The sequence below is a fragment of the Zonotrichia albicollis genome, chromosome 5 (assembly GCF_047830755.1).
Source record: "Zonotrichia albicollis isolate bZonAlb1 chromosome 5, bZonAlb1.hap1, whole genome shotgun sequence".
In the NCBI taxonomy this organism is placed as follows: Eukaryota; Metazoa; Chordata; class Aves; order Passeriformes; family Passerellidae; genus Zonotrichia; species Zonotrichia albicollis.
In genome coordinates this window covers 31,099,887-31,117,729 of record NC_133823.1, presented here as the reverse complement: position 1 = coordinate 31,117,729, position 17,843 = coordinate 31,099,887, and the positions used below count along the sequence as shown (strand labels likewise).

Below are 17,843 nucleotides of genomic sequence, written 5' to 3'. Positions count from 1 at the left end.
TTTAACTCAATTAATACACTCCCATTATCACAGTTAATAAAAGCAAACAGCAGTTGTTTCTAAATATCTCATTTTTGTACTGCTGATTCCAGTACTTGCTATACTGCTGAAAACTTTGGTCTCTGGATATGTAGGATTACATCAACTTCTCTGTTGTCATCCGCTTCTCTCCCTAAAGCAGGCTTTAGGATCAAAAACTTGAAGCAAATTCACTTGGAACCCTCCAAGCTAAGAGGCAAAAAAACTCACTGTTTTGGGGTTTTTAATGTCATGGATTTCAGAAAATCTCCTGAGTGTTTTTGTTTTCTGGGTTTAATTATCTAAGTCAGAAATAATGGAAGAGAGGCTGTGTCAATGGCCAAACCTATGAGCTAGCTTAACAAGCAGTAAATTATTCATAACAGACATAGCTCTACACAAACAGAAACATACACAGGGAATAAAATGCTTGCAAGGAGATGATCAGAACAAGTATTTTGCAAGATTCAGGAAGGTAGAAAGTAAGCATTGCAATAGCATTTCTCAGTCCTGCGTTTCCAGAGCAAACCACAAGCAGGAAACAAGGCACTCCTCCAGTGGAGCAGGTTTACTGGGAAGCAGCTCTAGAGAGCTGCTCTAACTCAGAGGCCATCATTAAACTGCTGCTACTCTACAGCCTCCACAGACATGAGTCAAACTAAACACATGGGAGAAAATCAGCTCATTGGAACAGCATCTTTGAATTTTGAATTCCTGCTCTTTTAAACCTATCTTCTCTGAAAGCTCTTCGTTTCATGGCCTAGTTATTAAGTGTTCCTAAGACACCTGTTATAGCTGTTAGAAAAAAGAAACTCAGAAAAATCTGGCAGCAATTCTTTCTAATCTACCATCTCAGTTTTAGTTTACACTTTAATTATGTCATTAGCAGCTCAGGACTAGCCAAGGCTGTATGTGAATTCACATATATGGATGTGAACACCACAACCTAACCGGCAAACACAATTCAGATGCAGAGATTTAATTTGACTGACTTCTGTTTTTCTGTAATCCTGACCCCTGCAGTTATAAGGAATGTGTAGCACCACAGATTTGCAAACACACTGCACAATGTGCTTTCTAACCCTAAGGATCAATGTGGAAACACTGCAAGGCAGACACACACAAGTGCATGCCCTGTCCCCACCAAGCCTGCATGGAGGCAGAGCATCTCATTCATTACTTGACTTGAAAGCCTCCATGGGAGAAGTGCTCAGAAAGACATGTACTCCAAAAGGAGGATGTTCTGGCACAAAGTTAAGGGGCTGTGGATGGCTCTCAGTGAGATATCAGCACAAATCCTGGTCTCCTTTCTCTGTTCAAGCAGCAAATTAACTGGCACACACTGAGGATGTTTATGGCATACTCTGCAGACATGCACAGCCAAAGAGGTCACATTTTGAACCTGCAAATTACTCACACATTTTACATTTTAAATAAAACTGTAGATTTATTGTACAATAGTACAGCATGTGCCTTTTTAACCAAAAGCTTAGCATCACATACCACTTTAATCTTCCATTAAACATACACAGTCCTACAACACATCTCAGCTCAGCAAGCTACAAAATGAATTAATTTATTGAGAGTCCTGGCTACGCTGTTCTTAAGGATGTTTACCTAGAGCAAGAACAGTGGCAGTGGTTCTGGTGCTGAAACATTTAATCACTTTTACCTTTTCTCAACACAGTAATAGCAAGCAGTCATCTAGAGAACAACAAACAGATCACTTAAGGGACAGCACATTTAATTGCAAATGTATGAAACAGTAGACCGGGGGATCTCACACACATCACACAGGTGTGGATTAGAAACCTGTTACGAGATCACTTTGATGTAACGTCTGCACTAACTATGCCACAGGAAGACTGGATGCATCGTACCATGAAGTGTCATTTGGATTGAAATTCTTAGGTTTGGAAGAGGCAGACCAGGATGTTCTGTACAAATATACACTTGCCTTATTACATTAGTTTACACTCCTGTAGCCATTTGCCCATGTGACAGCAACATCTTGTTATAATTCATTTTCATACCATTTCCTTCAATTTTACCTGGTTCAATTAAAAACAAGGTCATTACTTACAGACATAGAATGTGTTCTGTGCCACATCTTGGCCTTTCAAATTGTCATAGACATCCAGGTTGGTGTAACCAGGCATCCTTTATGCATGCTCTTGTGCACAGCTAGCTACAAGGTGTTATTAAGACACATTCAGATAAGATTCTTTATTTGCCACTGGGGTTTTTCATTGCAATGGAGAATCAAAGCTCATCACTATATAATGACTTAGAGTAAGTAACTTTCCTCTGAAATTTGGAGTTAAACATCTACAACCCCAATGAGCTGCAGGTTGCATCACAAACTCTTCATCAGAGAGAGAAAGTTTATGCTTTTTTATTGCTGTTCAGTTTACCATTGCGTGTCAAACCTTAAGCCTGTTCCTTAAAATGATCAAGTGCTATTTTTATTAAAGAATTTAAAATTCTCAGAAAACAGTACTTGCAGTGAATTTTTTAATACCCAAAGGAGGTAAATTTGGATCCTGCACCTGAATATGTGATTTTTCACTTACAGCAGGAGTGTGATAGTCCACTCTTGATTGGTTCTAAACGAGCACCAGCTAAAATAATATGCTAATCAAAACACAGAGAGTGGTATTAAAGAAACAGAGGAAGGAAATCTCTATCAAATATCTGATCATGAATTAAAATAGACTAGCAACCTATGTAAGCTTTCAAACAGACAAGATGCTTAGCTTATCTCAAGTAGCATACCAGGAGTCACTTCCGAAGAATTACACCAAACTTGCACCTGCTGTGGTCCATGTGTATTCTCTGGCTCTGCAAATTTCACTCATCTTGGCCAAAATACTATAGCATGTTAATTAAAGTTTTAAAAAAATCAAAAAGGGAACAAAAAGAATTGCTTTAAATCAAAGTTGCTTTTGTATCACCTTCAACATTTTTCTGAAAATTTCACCACACTGAAAAAAATTTCACTTATCTGTCTTGTTTCTAGTTTTAGATAAGACTAGCCAGCAGAAGAAACAGAGCTTGAAAGAAATCCATTATTGACTTGCAACACTAAAATTACAATCTCAGTAGATTTCCAGTTAATTGTCTAAACTGTAATATTTTTATAGCCTTGACTGAAAAGATGAACTCTTAGCTGATTATCTAGACATCATGGATACAAGTAAAGATTGTTGAAAAGGTAATTATTTAATTAAAACAGACTACACCTGAAATTATTTTTTCTTGCCGTTGAACAAACACAAGCAGCCTATAAATGAGATGCACTAGATCTTGTTCTTCCACTCAGAATTTCTAATTTGTTTAACAAGAAATGAGAGTAATTAAAACCTGATCTCCAAATATTATCAACTGTTTAAGGAATAAAGCTCTGCTTTTTCCTGAATTCATTCTATGCCATCTTTTATTAAAGAGTTTATACAGATTCTTTCTTCTTACTAAAATGAAGTCCGCTTGTGTTTCTTACATATTTAAATAGCTCCAACACCAGAGACATACAAAGTGTTATACTGAATTTTAATCCTTGCAAAACATTATTTCACCACACACTGTTATTATAAATCTTTTCAATAGCATCCATTATAGAACTCAGTAAAGAGCACTGTCTACTACTATGCACTGTCAAATATTTCTGGTAGTATCAGTAATCAACTACAGCATATTTATTGTTTAAAATCAAGTGTTAACCTACATATTCTGAACTTGCAAATAATACACAACAGATTTTACTGTCATATAGGCTGCATATTCATTCATTTTTTCTGATTTTTATAGAAGAGTAAATTTTCTATAACAATATGAAAGAAAATTAATAACTTATTTATCTATCTAGGACGCTAGTAGTTATTTGTAATCATATTAATCAAAAGATGACTGAAAAATTCAAAGTTAATTATTGTGAAGTGCACAAAATCTAGAATATAGGGATTTTCCACAGTACATTATACTAAGTCAACATATAATAGATTAAAAGCTGTAAAGCCAAAGTAATCATTTAAAAATTTAGTGTTTCTGACATCATCTTCCACCACTCCATCAACTCTTCTTTTTCCTCTTCTTTTCTTTCAGACAATGACTCCAGCTCAAAATCAACCTGATTAAGAGAAACAATCAGAAATATCAGTAAGACTTACAGATAGAGAATAGTTAGGCTTTTAAGAGTCATTTATTGAAAGAAGGTGCTTAACACAAACATAGGGCTTAGAGAGGTACCTTCTGGTTCAGACTGGGTTTATTCCAAAGTGTCTCAAAGCTGATGAAAATACATGCAATACTAGTATATCAGTACAGTAACTTATCCAAAAATACACACAGGTGAGCAAGATTTCCTAAAGAACCAGATATCTGTCCACTTGTATTTGACTTGACTAAAAATTTCAGAAAGTATGGGCCAATGAAATTAAAACTGAATAAAAGCCAGCCACATAAATCGTGTGGCATATTATAAAAGGTATCATCAGCACATTGCCAACACAGATCACAGAATATTGTGAGTTGGAAGGGACCCACAAGGATCATCAAGTCCAACTCTTATGAGCTCCATTGTCTGAACTAATCTCAGCTAACGCCGAGCACTGCAGACCCCCAGCATTTCAAAACACGTATTCAATTTTATGCCATCAAAAAAATCCAGGGAGCTTTTCCTAACACATGGCTCATTAACGTAGGTACCAATACTAGTTTCACAGAATTCACAGAATGGCTAGGTTGGAAGAGACCTTAAAGATCATCAAATCCAACCCAGCCCTAACACCTCAACTAAACCATGGCACCGAGTGCCACATCCAGTCTTTTCTTAAACACATCCAGGGATGGTGACTCCACCAGCTCCCTGGGCAGACCATTCCAGAACTTTATCACTCTCTCCATAAAAAACTTCTTCCTTTAGTATATCTTAATATGTGATTCACACTATTGAAATAGCACTTATTTTAAATACCTCCACATCTGTTCAGAGAGTGAATTCAAAATGCTTCTGAAACCCTAGAAGCAGTCTAGATCTTATAATCCTCACATACTGGATATCCATGGAAAGCAGTGGCTCATTGCTACCTTTCTGCACGGAGCTGGCCACTGGTTTTAACCTAAGCAGGTACTCATTTGACAAAATTTAATTTAAAAAATGTCTACATCAAAAGCTCAACATCTCACCAGCCACTGAGAGCTGGTGCATCAAGTGCTAGAAGAGTAATTTCCAGACTTTCTAAATTCACATGTTCTAGAATATTCTGAAAAATCACCTCCTCCTTAGATGCATACCACGAAGGAAAAAGGAACCTTTTAAATGTATAATAGAGGACAAATGAACACATGTGAACACTTACCACAACAGCAGGGCTGAAGGGCACAGCCACTTTTTTAGTTATTGCTAGATAGCCTGGTGCCGAGGCTGTAACTTTGTAATTTCCAGGCACAAGCAATCTCCAGTAATCACCATCCTTGGCTGTAAAGAAGAAGAAAAGAACCCAAATAAATATGTATAAGACTAATTACACAGCTAAGAAGCAAGGCTCATAAGTCAATCTTTTATATTCCTGTCAGTGCTTTCTTTTTGACTGCCTGAAAGGCAGTTCCTTCTTTCTTCCTTCAGTAAAAGCTGTACACACACACACAGACACACACACACACATATATATATGTGTGTGTGTGTGTGTATACATATGTATCATATTTGCTTTCTTTCAAGTTATCAAAAAAAATTTAGATTTTGAAGTTGTGCTGGAGACCCCATGAAATATTATGCCCGCTGAGGCTGAAGGCTCTCCATCACACTGAAGAAAAGGACATTATGGGACATTACTCCACTTTAGAAGCACCCCCCAGACAATGTAAAGTCCCTGCTAAATGTCTGAGATTCTGTTTGCAATGTGATACGGATTTTTAGTGTTCCTCAGTATTCTGATAATCCAAGCGTAAATAAATTTCATTCCCATCACATTTAAATAAGTGGGACTACCATTCTCATCTTTCAGAAAAAGCTAAAAATCATAATTTCCTAGAATATTACATGTGTATCACCCTCGAAGCATCACTATCTACATGTTTCAGTGTCCAGGCATTGTCAAGGGTTTTTTCTTTGGTTCAGAGAAACAAAGAAATGGAAGCTTGATCCACTCAGGTCAAAGAAAGGCTCCTCCCACACTGTTACTACAGTTTATGTTTTTCAGCCACAGAATCAAAACTCATCATCATCTTCCCTAGAAATGACCCTATTGCATTTTCACAAAGACTCAGATCTTCCCTGCACCAGCAGTAGGCAATTATCTAATTTGTCACAGGCTAATAGTTTGAATTTCTTGACCTCCAGAAAAGATTGCAGAGCTATTCTAATATTCAGCTAGCAGTGCCATTTAGAAGATTTGGCCATGCTCTTTGTACTAGCCCCTTAAATGCTTTTTCACCACATCTGCAGCTACACAGTGTACAAAGGGAAAAATTACTTAAATATCTGCTATTTGCATGGTCAAAAAAAACGTCAGTAGGCAGTGCAGTTGTTCCCAGATTTTTCTCTTCATAAAACAGAATGGGGAAAAAAAATTGCTGTAGAACTACAGCAATGATCTATTATAATTTCTGTCACTGGAACAAAGCAGAATTTCAACTCATGAATAAAGAGCAGGAGAAAAGCCAAAGAATATTTCTCCCTCATTTTGACTGTGCTAATATTCAAGTACTTGTTTTCATCCCTGTTTTGACAATACATGACTTTAAGTCTTATACACACGCAATAATGTGAAAAGATTTATAATTAGATGCAATTTTTGTGTCATAGAAGCATGAGTTCCTCTCTCTCAAATACCTCTTTGCACAGTTTATTCCCTTTTTATTATGCCTGACAATTTATTTCCAGTCTCTATACATTTTGCCTCCTTGTTTACAGTGACAGAAGGTAACTCATGTTTTCACAGACTGTTCTCCTGCTGGGCAGAAGTGCTGCTGGTCTCTTTGCAGGTGATGTACCAACACAAATCAGAGGTGACTAAATATTCTACCAATCCTGCTCCATAATATTTTGCATTTCTGTGACAGTATAGTGAGACATATCATTGAGAAAATGAACATAAAATAAGCTCATGCATAAAGCAGTGACATTTGCTTATTGTTTCTCTAATTGGTATCTTTTGCAAATCTTAGGATACTAGAGCACAGGTGCAAAGGGAAGGCTGAAAGTTGGCACACTGTGCAAGCTATTTCTGAACTCACTCCTAGAACAAAGCACATCATCACTGAAGAGCTGACACATCATTTTCTGTCAACACCAACCAACACAATGCTTTCATCTTTTAGAATCATCCTTCTGAAAGCACATCACGTAATTGTAAACAGCAGAGAGAATTTATCTTTGCTGAAGGACGTTATGTAAATTGGAAATCTGTCAAGAATTTACATACCAAAAGGTATGACTGCATTGTGAAAAATATAACACTTTTGGACTAAAATTTAGCCTTCAAACTGAAGGCAGCACTGTTGACAGAGCTTTAAATCCCATCAGGGCTGTGAAACACTATTTGCTTCACAAATTAGAAGACAGATTAGAGCATTAATAACCAAGAGCCACCCAAACCAATTTACACTAGAGACCCATGAAGTAAAAAAAAAAGTCTCAGCTACTCTGAGAGCAAAATACAAGTGAAAGATTCGTAAAATCCTTGGGCAACAAACTTCTTGAGGCACAATGTACCGTCCTGGTTTCAAGCTTTTGCTCTTTAAAGCTGCAGTTAAAAAGATGTGAACTGGCTCCAGGTTGCTAAGCCAAAGAGAAGCACTGCTGAGGTACCACACTCACCTGATGTAACATCATGGCTTATCCCCTCCACAGAAATTGTAGCATTTGCTATTGGATTGCCCTGAAGATCTTTAACAAACCCCTTCACTCCTCGATGAATCTAAAATAAATAAGGTCATCCACAAATAGTAAATAAAAAATTCTTAAGAAAAGTTGGTGTTATTTGGCAATGGAATATCTATTGATATATCTAACAAAGCATGTTATGAATCCCACAGTTTACAGGCTGACCACTATCAGTGATAAATACTAAATATCATAATGGAACAGGGAATGAAAAGAAAAATAATTCAGCAAGTAATTATAATAATTATATCTATTCAATGCAAGTAATTCTCAGAAATACACAGCAAGTAATAATACATGTAAACATTTACTTGCAAATCTGTGTCATCTTAGGGATTAATGAATGAACAGAAAAGCTTTGAAAGAACAGCCTACAGAAATATTTTTTTTAAAGTTTCATAAACTGTAAGAATGCAGAGCTAATGACATTATTTCTTAAAGGTGAAGCATTAGCAAAGTAAATACACCTTGAAGTCACTTGGACTTCAGTGGGCAATCCCTCTGTGAGGTGCTTGAGCTTTCTATTGCACACCCCAAACATGCAGTTCTGTGAGCTGGGACCACAGAGAGTCAAACATTCCCTCCTGGGCTGTGGGAGAAGGGCACTGGTGGGTCATGTCCTTCTCCTTCGTGCTCCAGGTAACAGCCCCAGCAGCAGCTAATCCGTCTGCTCCCACTATATATGAAATTAAAATATGACCTCAGTGTGCAGAGGGACCAGTGCATCTTAAGCACCGCCTGAAAGCAAACTCCTCAGAAGCAAGAGACTGAGGATCAACTGCCTTTTCTTCTGCAGAAATAGGGAACTCTTGGTGCTGGGGATGAGGGGATGTTGGGAATCTCTGGAGATGCACCTCACTGTGAGCCTGGAAACAAAGCAGCAAAGTGCTGTGAAGTTCAGGCTTCTCTCTGATTCCACGTCCTTTGAAAAGGCTTGTGGATTCCAAGTTTTATTTTGAGATACTGATGTTCCTCTTTATGAACCTATATGGTACATTCAGCAGCACCATAATTCAGCTGACAGACTCAGCTCAGATTCCTGTAACATACACTCTGGCTGGGAGAAGCCTCAGAAAAGCAGAAATTACATATTTGCACTGTCCCCAGCACTCCCAGGGGAGCTGGAGCATAGACCCGGTCATCTTATCCTGCAAGAAGATAAAAACCAATGCCAAACAGACCATCTGAACTTCAAGGATAAAGCTGGTAGCTCTGCAGGAGCAAAGGAAGTTGGCAAAATAGTATCTTATACATGAGCAATTTTGAAAATGCAGTGACAACATAGCTTTCCATGAGTCAGGGAAAATTAACCCCTAGGAAGGGGAGCTGAACAATTTGAGATGGATTCCATAAAGAATGAGTAAAAACCCGCAGGACAAGTACAGTTTTTCCCTTAGCCTACAGATAATGTTTTAACAGAAAAGTATAACACTTCAAATATTCAAATATTTCAGGTTTCCGGCTAACTGAAGCATTTCTGCATAATTAAGTCCTTAAAGTAATGAATGTATTAATTGATGGGCTGTGCTAATAAAGTGTGTTCCTCATTTCACAATCTCAGGTGTGCAACCACTAATGATATCAGATTTATTTGTAATTTTTAACTACAATTTTCAGATTTCAGAAATTCTCTATGGTCTAATCCAGATGCCCAGGTTCCTGAACATCCACAGAATGATCCTTCCCACATCTGCAAGCACACTGGAATATCTGCAGAGGGCAATCCATCTCTCTGAGCACACACACCAGCACGGGGGCAGTCAGTCATAGACTGTGGAGATTTGTATTTTTTTCCATTGAGGAACCCAACACAAATAATTTAAATCAAATGTCTGCAACAGTTTAAGTAGGGTGAGAAGGATTCCATACTGTAAATGCATCCCTCTTTTCCACTCTTCTTCCACTTATTTAGAAATATCACACAGGATTTACTACCACAGAGACAAATACGAATTAAAGCAACATCTGGATTAATACGGTATTTTGAATTAGATATTCACAAAGCACAAAGTTTAGAAGCTTTATGCACAATAGCTGGTTTTGGCATCCTCTTCTCTGTTACCTGTTCAATGTAATTTATAAGAGAGTTCTTGTTGTCCTCCCAGTAGCCCTTCAGAGTTTCTTCAGGTGGGAATTTTTCACAGCTCAGCTCCACTGTGATTTCAAAGCAGTTGCTGCTGAGGTAATTGAAATCCTGCATTCCTGCAATGCCAGAAAAGAGAGGCAGTGATGCATTTTGTGTTACTCTGAAGTAAGCAAGGGGGGACACATGAAATGCTGGGACTACTAAGAAAAGAACAGTTATTAATACAATTGATGCAGCTCCAATCCATCTGTTTAATTTTGAATTCAGAAACTTTAAATCAGAGAAACCAATAGGACAAATAATTCCAGAATACATTTTCTTGCCAGGGAAAGTTTAAAAAGGCCTTGATAAATAGGCTGTATACTTCTATTTGATGCTGCACGTGACCAGTATACTTTTAACTCACACATTTTTGGATAGCTGACATATAAATGACATTTCTTCTCTTTGGGAAAGAAAATTATTTTAGACTATGGCTAAAATATTTTCATATTAAAAAAAACAACCAAAAAAGATGCTCACCTTGTAAGTCAAGAAGAATGACAATTAATTATAAAGCAAACTAAACATAATAAAATGACATTGAAAAAAAGATTTATAAAGATGGGTCAAAAATATGTTGAGTTTTTTCTGAAATTATAACATTTTACATGGAAAACATTTCCTTGTCAAGATTTGCTGCATAGATTCAATCATCTGCAAAGATTTCAAATATTCTCCACCAAAAAAATACAAAATAAAACTTCCTATAAAATGTATTTATACTAAAATTTTTCTATGGATAGGGTTTCTCCAACTCTGTAAAATCAATATTAGCTAGCTTTTGAAAGAGAGGAGAAGCATCACTATAAATGCAACTTTAATAATTGAAATTTTAAAGCATAAGTAGTATAGTGGCATCATCACTAAGAATAAAAACTTGATGGAAAATATTAATTCTTTTACATTTCTGAGCCACCCATCTTACTACGTGGGTATATTGGCTATTTGCTTAAATTGGTCAACCAAAATAGGAGGAGGTTTCCAGGTTTTTGTAGCTGGATCAACCAAGAGAGGATAGTGGCCACCCCCAGGAGGGTTATAAATAGATGTTTTGCAGAGGCTGATGAAGGACCATCCCTCCCCAGTCTGTCTAGCTAGCAGAGTCAGTGGATTCTCAAATGAAGGCCTGAAAAGGAAGCAGCCATCATGCCTTTTGAGCAGCCCCATGGAGGTCACTGAGGGATTCAGAAGTGTTCCTAGCACAGCTTGTCCATGCAGCTCTGCGTTCCCCCATGCAAGCTGCACATGAGACCTGAGGCACTTCACTGAGCACCAGAGCTGCTCATGGGTCCACAACTGCCCAGAGTGCTGGTGTCACATCCCAAAGAGAACCCAAGGATGGCAAACACACTGAGTCAGGTGGGATTTAGCCAGCTCACTAAGGTGAAGAGACTCTTTTCTGCCAACCAGGCAACAAGACTCCCAACTACTGACAGGCACAGGGATTTTTCTGACTGCTAAAAGAATCTTTTTCTTTCTAACACTTTTTCTATTTTTTTTTTTTTTTTAGAAGAATGAGGACACAGAAGGCAAAGGCTCCTGGGAGGCATGGCTCTGATGTTCCAGCAGGCAGAATTCTTAGATGGTCCATTCAGCAATACACAGCAAGAGAGCAGTGGAGTCATAAGTAAAATCCTGACAGCAGGGCTGACTATCATACATCTGTTCTGGACACTGGATAATGCTGCTTTTTCTGATTTTTGTACTTCTTCTAAAAGACAGAAAGAATGCATGAAGAGGAGAACAGGGAGCCAAAGGGCACAATGTAATTTTACTGTAGTGACAGTAATTCTAGACCATTACTGTTCCAATTCTCAGAAAATTTCTCTTTCTTCCCAAAGTATTACTCAGGGAGGATGCCCTAGTTTCTCAGAATCACAAAAAAGCAATATATTTTCCAGTTTTGTGCACAATGTCCATATCCTAGAGTTTATTTCCCAGGGCCTGGCCTTGTCCAAGGTTTATGTGTGGCTCCTGAAAAAAATTAATCTTTTGTATCTCTGGGACAATGGGATGAATGGGATGAAGCTGGCCAAGAACTAAACTACAGCCTCCCACATGTGCAATCTGGAGTGCATTGGGCTGTGCACTCTTTACCTCCTTGTTCACAATGGTGATTGGGTGCAATATCCAAGAAACCAAAACATTTCTAATGATTTTATCAAATATTGCAGCAACTTCACTGTCCCTGGTCAAGTCCCTGAAGTGCCCTATCCATGGCATGAATCACATGCATGTACATCATCACACTCCCAAAGTCTCGCACTGTGACCAAGTGTAGCCCTGACTTTCTCACACTTTAACAGGAACAGCCCTCTGAAGATCAGAGAGGCTTAGATACATCAGATATAACTGAGATTCAACAATGAATGCCCTTTATTGCTGACCACCAGTAGGAATTTGAAACTGAGAACACAAAAAGTTCTCTGTTGCACTGCTCCAGTGGCTGAGAGACTATAGCATCTTTATGTTACTGCTTACAAAAGTAAGCTTAGAATATGGGGAAAAAACTATTTCTTCAGGTTTTAATAAAGGAACATCAAGCTTTGTGAATAAAGTGGAATGCAGAGTGTGCCCCTGGCATCCAGGCATCAAAATTACTTAAGACTTTGAGCTGCAAGCTACAGCACTAAGTTAGATCAGCTTCTTCACATAGAAAAGACCTTTAGGAGGACAGGATGTACTTGAATGGGGAGAACATGAATGCTTCCTACATTAGTGTTTAGCAAAATCCTAAAAAACCCTAACACTGCTGGCAAAACTGGTAATCCAATAATTAGCTGAGTGCCAAGGGTGACTTGAGAGTATCTGAAAATTAAAAAAAGACACTTAAACAATAGCCTAATGGTACAGCAAAGTAAGCTGCTTTGAAAAGTTATTTTTGTAATGACACAAATCTGATTAGACTCAGGTGACTCTGTAATGACAGAAAAAGCAGAGCAGGCATGTGGCTAGGTAGTAATTGATTACTATTTGTTCTTCTCATTTTTGCTTCCAGATAGGTAGTCTACACAAAGGATACGTTAAAAAGTCATTAAGGATGTTGAAAAGTTATACAGTCAGCAGCTAAGGAAATGCCAAAAATTAAAGCTGTTTCTGCAAATTTAGTTTGGCTTTCCTGCGCATGAGTGAAATCATTAATTACATGCTGATACAGAGAAGGCCTCCATTAAAAACATAGTGGTTTTTGTGTATAAACTTCTTTCTCCCCAGAGTCTGATGGCTAAAAGAGCCATTCCTGAGCACAGAAGAATGACCTTTTTGCCTTGGCTTGCTGCCTCTGAAAAACCTACAGGGATCAGCTCATTACAGATAACAACTACTACAAGTGTAATAGCATCATGGCCTCAGACCTGGCACAAAGGTGCTCTTGGGGGAAAATTTTCTCTGTACCCCTGCTCTGCAGACGGAAGTAACTGCCAAACAGTAATGTTGAGAAAAACCTAACAAAAAGTGTAATTAAGAGAGAGAAGAAAAAGTCAAATATTCCTCTACATCATCCACCCTCTCCACCCAAAAAGCCAGAAAGGGGAATTGCCACCTTGCATGAGGTTGGTGAGGAAATCCTGAGGTCAGACAAAAGGGAAGGGCAGAGCATGAATGCAATGGAGGGCTCCTCCTTACTTCCAGTTAGAGCAAAGGACTATCACCAGATGTCTCTGCCACAGATGTTCAGCCTTCCTACTGAAAGAATCCAGGTATTCAATGCAGAAAGCCATGAAAAGCAAGCCACAGTCACATGAGAGCCATCCGCCACCCCTGCAGACTGAAGAACCAGTGGAGATGGCTGCTGGCCCACCTGTCTTTTATAAAAGGTACAAGGCCCTGAGGATCAATTATATGGCAAAGAATTGATGTTCCACAACTGGGGCATCATAATGAGCTCTGTAGGGCAACAGCATCTATAGTAATTAATTCAAATGAAAAATCATCTTTTCCTACTGTCAAAGGCAGAACCTAGGAGATGGCCAGGGATAGAGACAGAAAATGGGCAGGAGTGGATACTGGAGCTGTGTTTGGTGCAGAAAGGAATCTTCAGTAGAAGAGTGAGAAAGGAAGGGAAAAGGGGAAAGCGGAGTACAAAAGCCCAAAGGAACCCAAGGGTGCAAAGGTAGAGAAGTACCAGCTTAGCTCCAACAGGAGCAGATGCAATGAGACAAGGCCTTCAGAGTTTCATTTCTTATATTTCTAACTCTGGTAAGGATGTACAGTGGAATACTTGCCCTAAAACAACATAAATGGCTTTTCAACAGTTTATGCTGCTGCTTACTTGGAGTTCATTGCCATACGGACAGCAAAAGATCACGGATACCATCAACAACTGAATTGCCACATTTTGTGTTTTAGATGGAACTTTTAATATTAAAACTTCCCAGAAAATTTTCACGTGAACTGAGCAGTGTTTAGTCATTTTCCTTAGCACTAGACATAGAAAGAGCAGAACTGTTCTCACTGAATTACATTTGTTTTTTAAGTCAGCAAACACCACCACAGAGGTTTTGTTCAAAAGTCACAGCTTGCCAGCTGATTTCTGCACTTGAAAAAAAACCCCAATAACAGATTCAATCTGTATGGTCCAAAGTATATTGTTGTCTCTCTATTTTTTATTAGTTGCACCATATTAGGATGAGAGATCCTGCTTAGAACTAGCATTCCTGCCTATTAGCAAATATGAGAAAAAGAAAGGCCTCACTTGGGAAATTAGCAATCTAGCTTAAAATAAGTTCCAAAAAGAGGAAATGAAATTTCCAAAGACTTTTTCCAATGGAAAAATGTGTCTTTGCCATATGCCATTTAATCAGAATCAAAGTATTTCATCAAAACAATGGAAAAACTGCTTTTCATAGCATTTTCTTAAGGAAAAATAAGTTAAATATATCTACATTTTTATATATAATATTTAATATTTCATTAAGCTAAATTTAAACAAACTTTAACTAATTTTATATTTTAACTGTTTATATTAATATTTTTCAGCTTTTGCAAACTTCAGTTTTCAAGTTTTAATGGTTCCAAGAACTTTTTCAAGAATTTTAATGGTTCCAATTCAAAGTCTGAAAAGCCTCATACAAAGAGATATTTTGAGGTTTTAGTTACATTCAGAAATGTCAATATTTTACTTCATACTCAGCCCCTGGTGATCACTGGCTGTGTGAGCACTAGCAGTTGTTCTGTTTCTAATTTCTTCACAGGAGCTTAAATATTTTCTTCTTTTAGTACCACCTTTACTGTAAGACAAGCAGAGTTAGGCTACCACTTAGGCTGTCTAATGCTTTGAGAGATTCCTATTCACTTCACGTAAAAATTTAAAATTCATCCAGAGACTGTGATTGAATATCAAGAGAAAAGCAAAGAATTAAACAGTTATGTGTGTTCAAAGTTATCCAGCATAAATCAACAAAGCCAAATAACAGGCAAATCACTCCAACACAAGCTGGCTCAGAAATCTTCAGCTCAGTTTTCATTCCAAGTTGAGCAGAGGCAGAACACTCCAAGATTTAGATATCCCAAGACCTGTTTGGCTCAGTTTACAAAGATATCAAAATTCTTAATAGAAAGGAATAAAATGTCTCATTTCATGCTCCTCTTCTGGACTTCTGGAAAATTAGTCTGGACATGCCTGCAGTAGCTCTGCTGCTCCTCTGAGCACAGAAGTCTCTACCAAAGCCTTGGAAAACAGCAACTGGGCAGAATCAGACACTAATCAACCCACAAAGAATGGAGATGCAAATGCAAGCATCTTCATGGCTGGTTTTGTTGCCATTAAAATCCAAGGCCAAACTCCCATTTTCTATGACATTCCAAAATCAGGCAACCAGGCTCCCCTGCTTCCTTCAGCTTGGATGCTTTCATTATTGAGGTTCAAATGAGCCTGCTCTGTTGAGGGTTTGTCAGGGGATTTTTCACTCTTTTCTTAACCCCTCCCTCCCCAAAAAAACTCTCCTAATATTTCATGATAGCAGAGCCATCACTTGCCCACTGTAGAACTATTAAATTTGCAATGACCTGGAGCCTGAAGAAACGCTGTACAAAAAACCATAAAAAGGAGTATTTTAATAGTTATCACTGTGGGCTTTATCAGAATTTATAGTTGTGGTGAGTGATCAGCCTTTGATTTAGCCTCAACCAGACTAAAAGTTGTGGAGAACATAACTCAAGGCCAGAATAAGCAGTGACACGGACTGCTGTAGGTGGGCTCACCTCCTGGGACGCTGTACCACGCGCCACCATTAGTTGTTCCATCCACAAAGCTGCTGTCATCATCATTTTTACGGCACGGTGGTCTGTTCGGGTCAGACATGGCAGGGTTAAAGGAAGAATAACTGCGAGCCAGGCTTTGAAAAATAGCATCATCAGGGCAGGAGCTGTACTCATGAGCGCTGCCTAAGGAGGAGAAAAATCCCAGGAACAAGAATTATTTAAAGGGCAGTCATAGTGACTAGGCTCACAATTTAGATCATCAGCACTGCACAGCAGAATTGTGCCTGAAAACACTATGTACACAGGGAAGCGTCCTACAGCATCACAAGTTAATAGTGCATTATCTTTATAATGTTAACATTTCCCCATTACTTCAGCAATTGTTGCCCTATCTTTAAAATGGCTCATCACAAGAGTCTCAATATTTATGAAAATATTACTTTAAAAATGGACCACAAAACCTAAGCTACTCTAGGCTTTAGATATTTTTTTAGAAGAACACATAGTTCAGAAACACAGATTTCCCTAAAGAGTTCTATAGTTGGATATTAGAAGGATTTGCAATTAAAACGCGATACAGTCAACTGAAAGAAGAGAATCACAAATAATATAATTTCATGAAACTTCAGTCAGGCGTTCATCCCACAGTAGCATAAAAAACCAAACTAATATTGCTGTGTACTTTATGATTACATCTATGCCACGTGATCCTTTTTATAAGAGACCAATACTGAAAACAGCAACAGTAATAATTGTTTCTGTCAGCACACTACTGCTTTCAGAAATTCATTTTTTACAGGTGCAAGAAACCTTAACCCAGATACATCTTTCTCACTTCATTTAAACATGGTGCAAACAGCCCCAGGTAATTTAAGAGCTAAGTTGCCTTGATTAATATATCTGAGGAACTATGATTCCCTCAGGCATTACATAATTTCTGTACTGAAACAAACTATTATCTTCAAAACTAGAAAATACGTCATACAGTGACTAGCTTTAATCACATGATTAGCATGATAAAATAAGTCATTACAAAACAATGGCTATAAATAACATTTATAATTTTTTTCAATTTTTATATGGTTTTGCAGCGTTTTATGGATTCGCTTGCACAGTTTATAAAGTGGATCTTAGCTACCAGTGAAATAAGTATAGAATGAAATTTCTATCTCCTACTATTTCATGTTAACCTGTATTTACATACCACTCCGAGTCTCATCATAAGGATAGTTTGCAACAAGGTCTCCTCCATGAAGATTGGCAGAGAGCACAAAGGGAATATCCATAATCCAGTGAATGACACCCTTTGTTTCAGGAGCAAGCTACAATAGAATAGCATTACCAGCAGTTACAAATCGATAATCCAATGTAGAAACATTCAATTAAATACAGTGGGCTTAATTATTACCACATAAACTCTGCAAGACAGTTAAGTGAACAGCAATTTTATTCTGGCTCCAGAGAAAATTAAGTCAGTCCTTACATTAGATTTATAATTACATTAATTGGATTAATATAAGTCCAAAACTGGTGTCAGCTATCTCAGAATGAGACTACAAAAAAAGCAATCTCAATCTTTTACTTCTTCTCATTATGGATAAAAAAGCCTAC

At 37.9% G+C, this 17,843-nt stretch overlaps 1 protein-coding gene across 2 annotated transcripts in view; it reads right to left on the bottom strand.

The window, feature by feature from the left end:
• Window positions 1-1,445: 1,445 nt before the first annotated feature.
• The window catches only part of CPE (carboxypeptidase E), a 57,270-nt gene continuing 40,872 nt past the window's right edge, over window positions 1,446-17,843 (bottom strand). For both annotated transcript variants that reach the window (XM_005486294.4, XM_074541206.1), the window contains exons 4-9: window positions 17,437-17,554; window positions 16,233-16,415; window positions 9,966-10,105; window positions 7,838-7,937; window positions 5,376-5,494; window positions 1,446-4,144 (exon numbers count right to left, since the gene is read on the bottom strand). In XM_005486294.4, coding sequence (XP_005486351.1) covers window positions 4,046-4,144; window positions 5,376-5,494; window positions 7,838-7,937; window positions 9,966-10,105; window positions 16,233-16,415; window positions 17,437-17,554 — 759 coding nt within the window. In that variant the 3' untranslated portion in view covers window positions 1,446-4,045. The remainder of the gene's footprint in view (window positions 4,145-5,375; window positions 5,495-7,837; window positions 7,938-9,965; window positions 10,106-16,232; window positions 16,416-17,436; window positions 17,555-17,843) is intronic.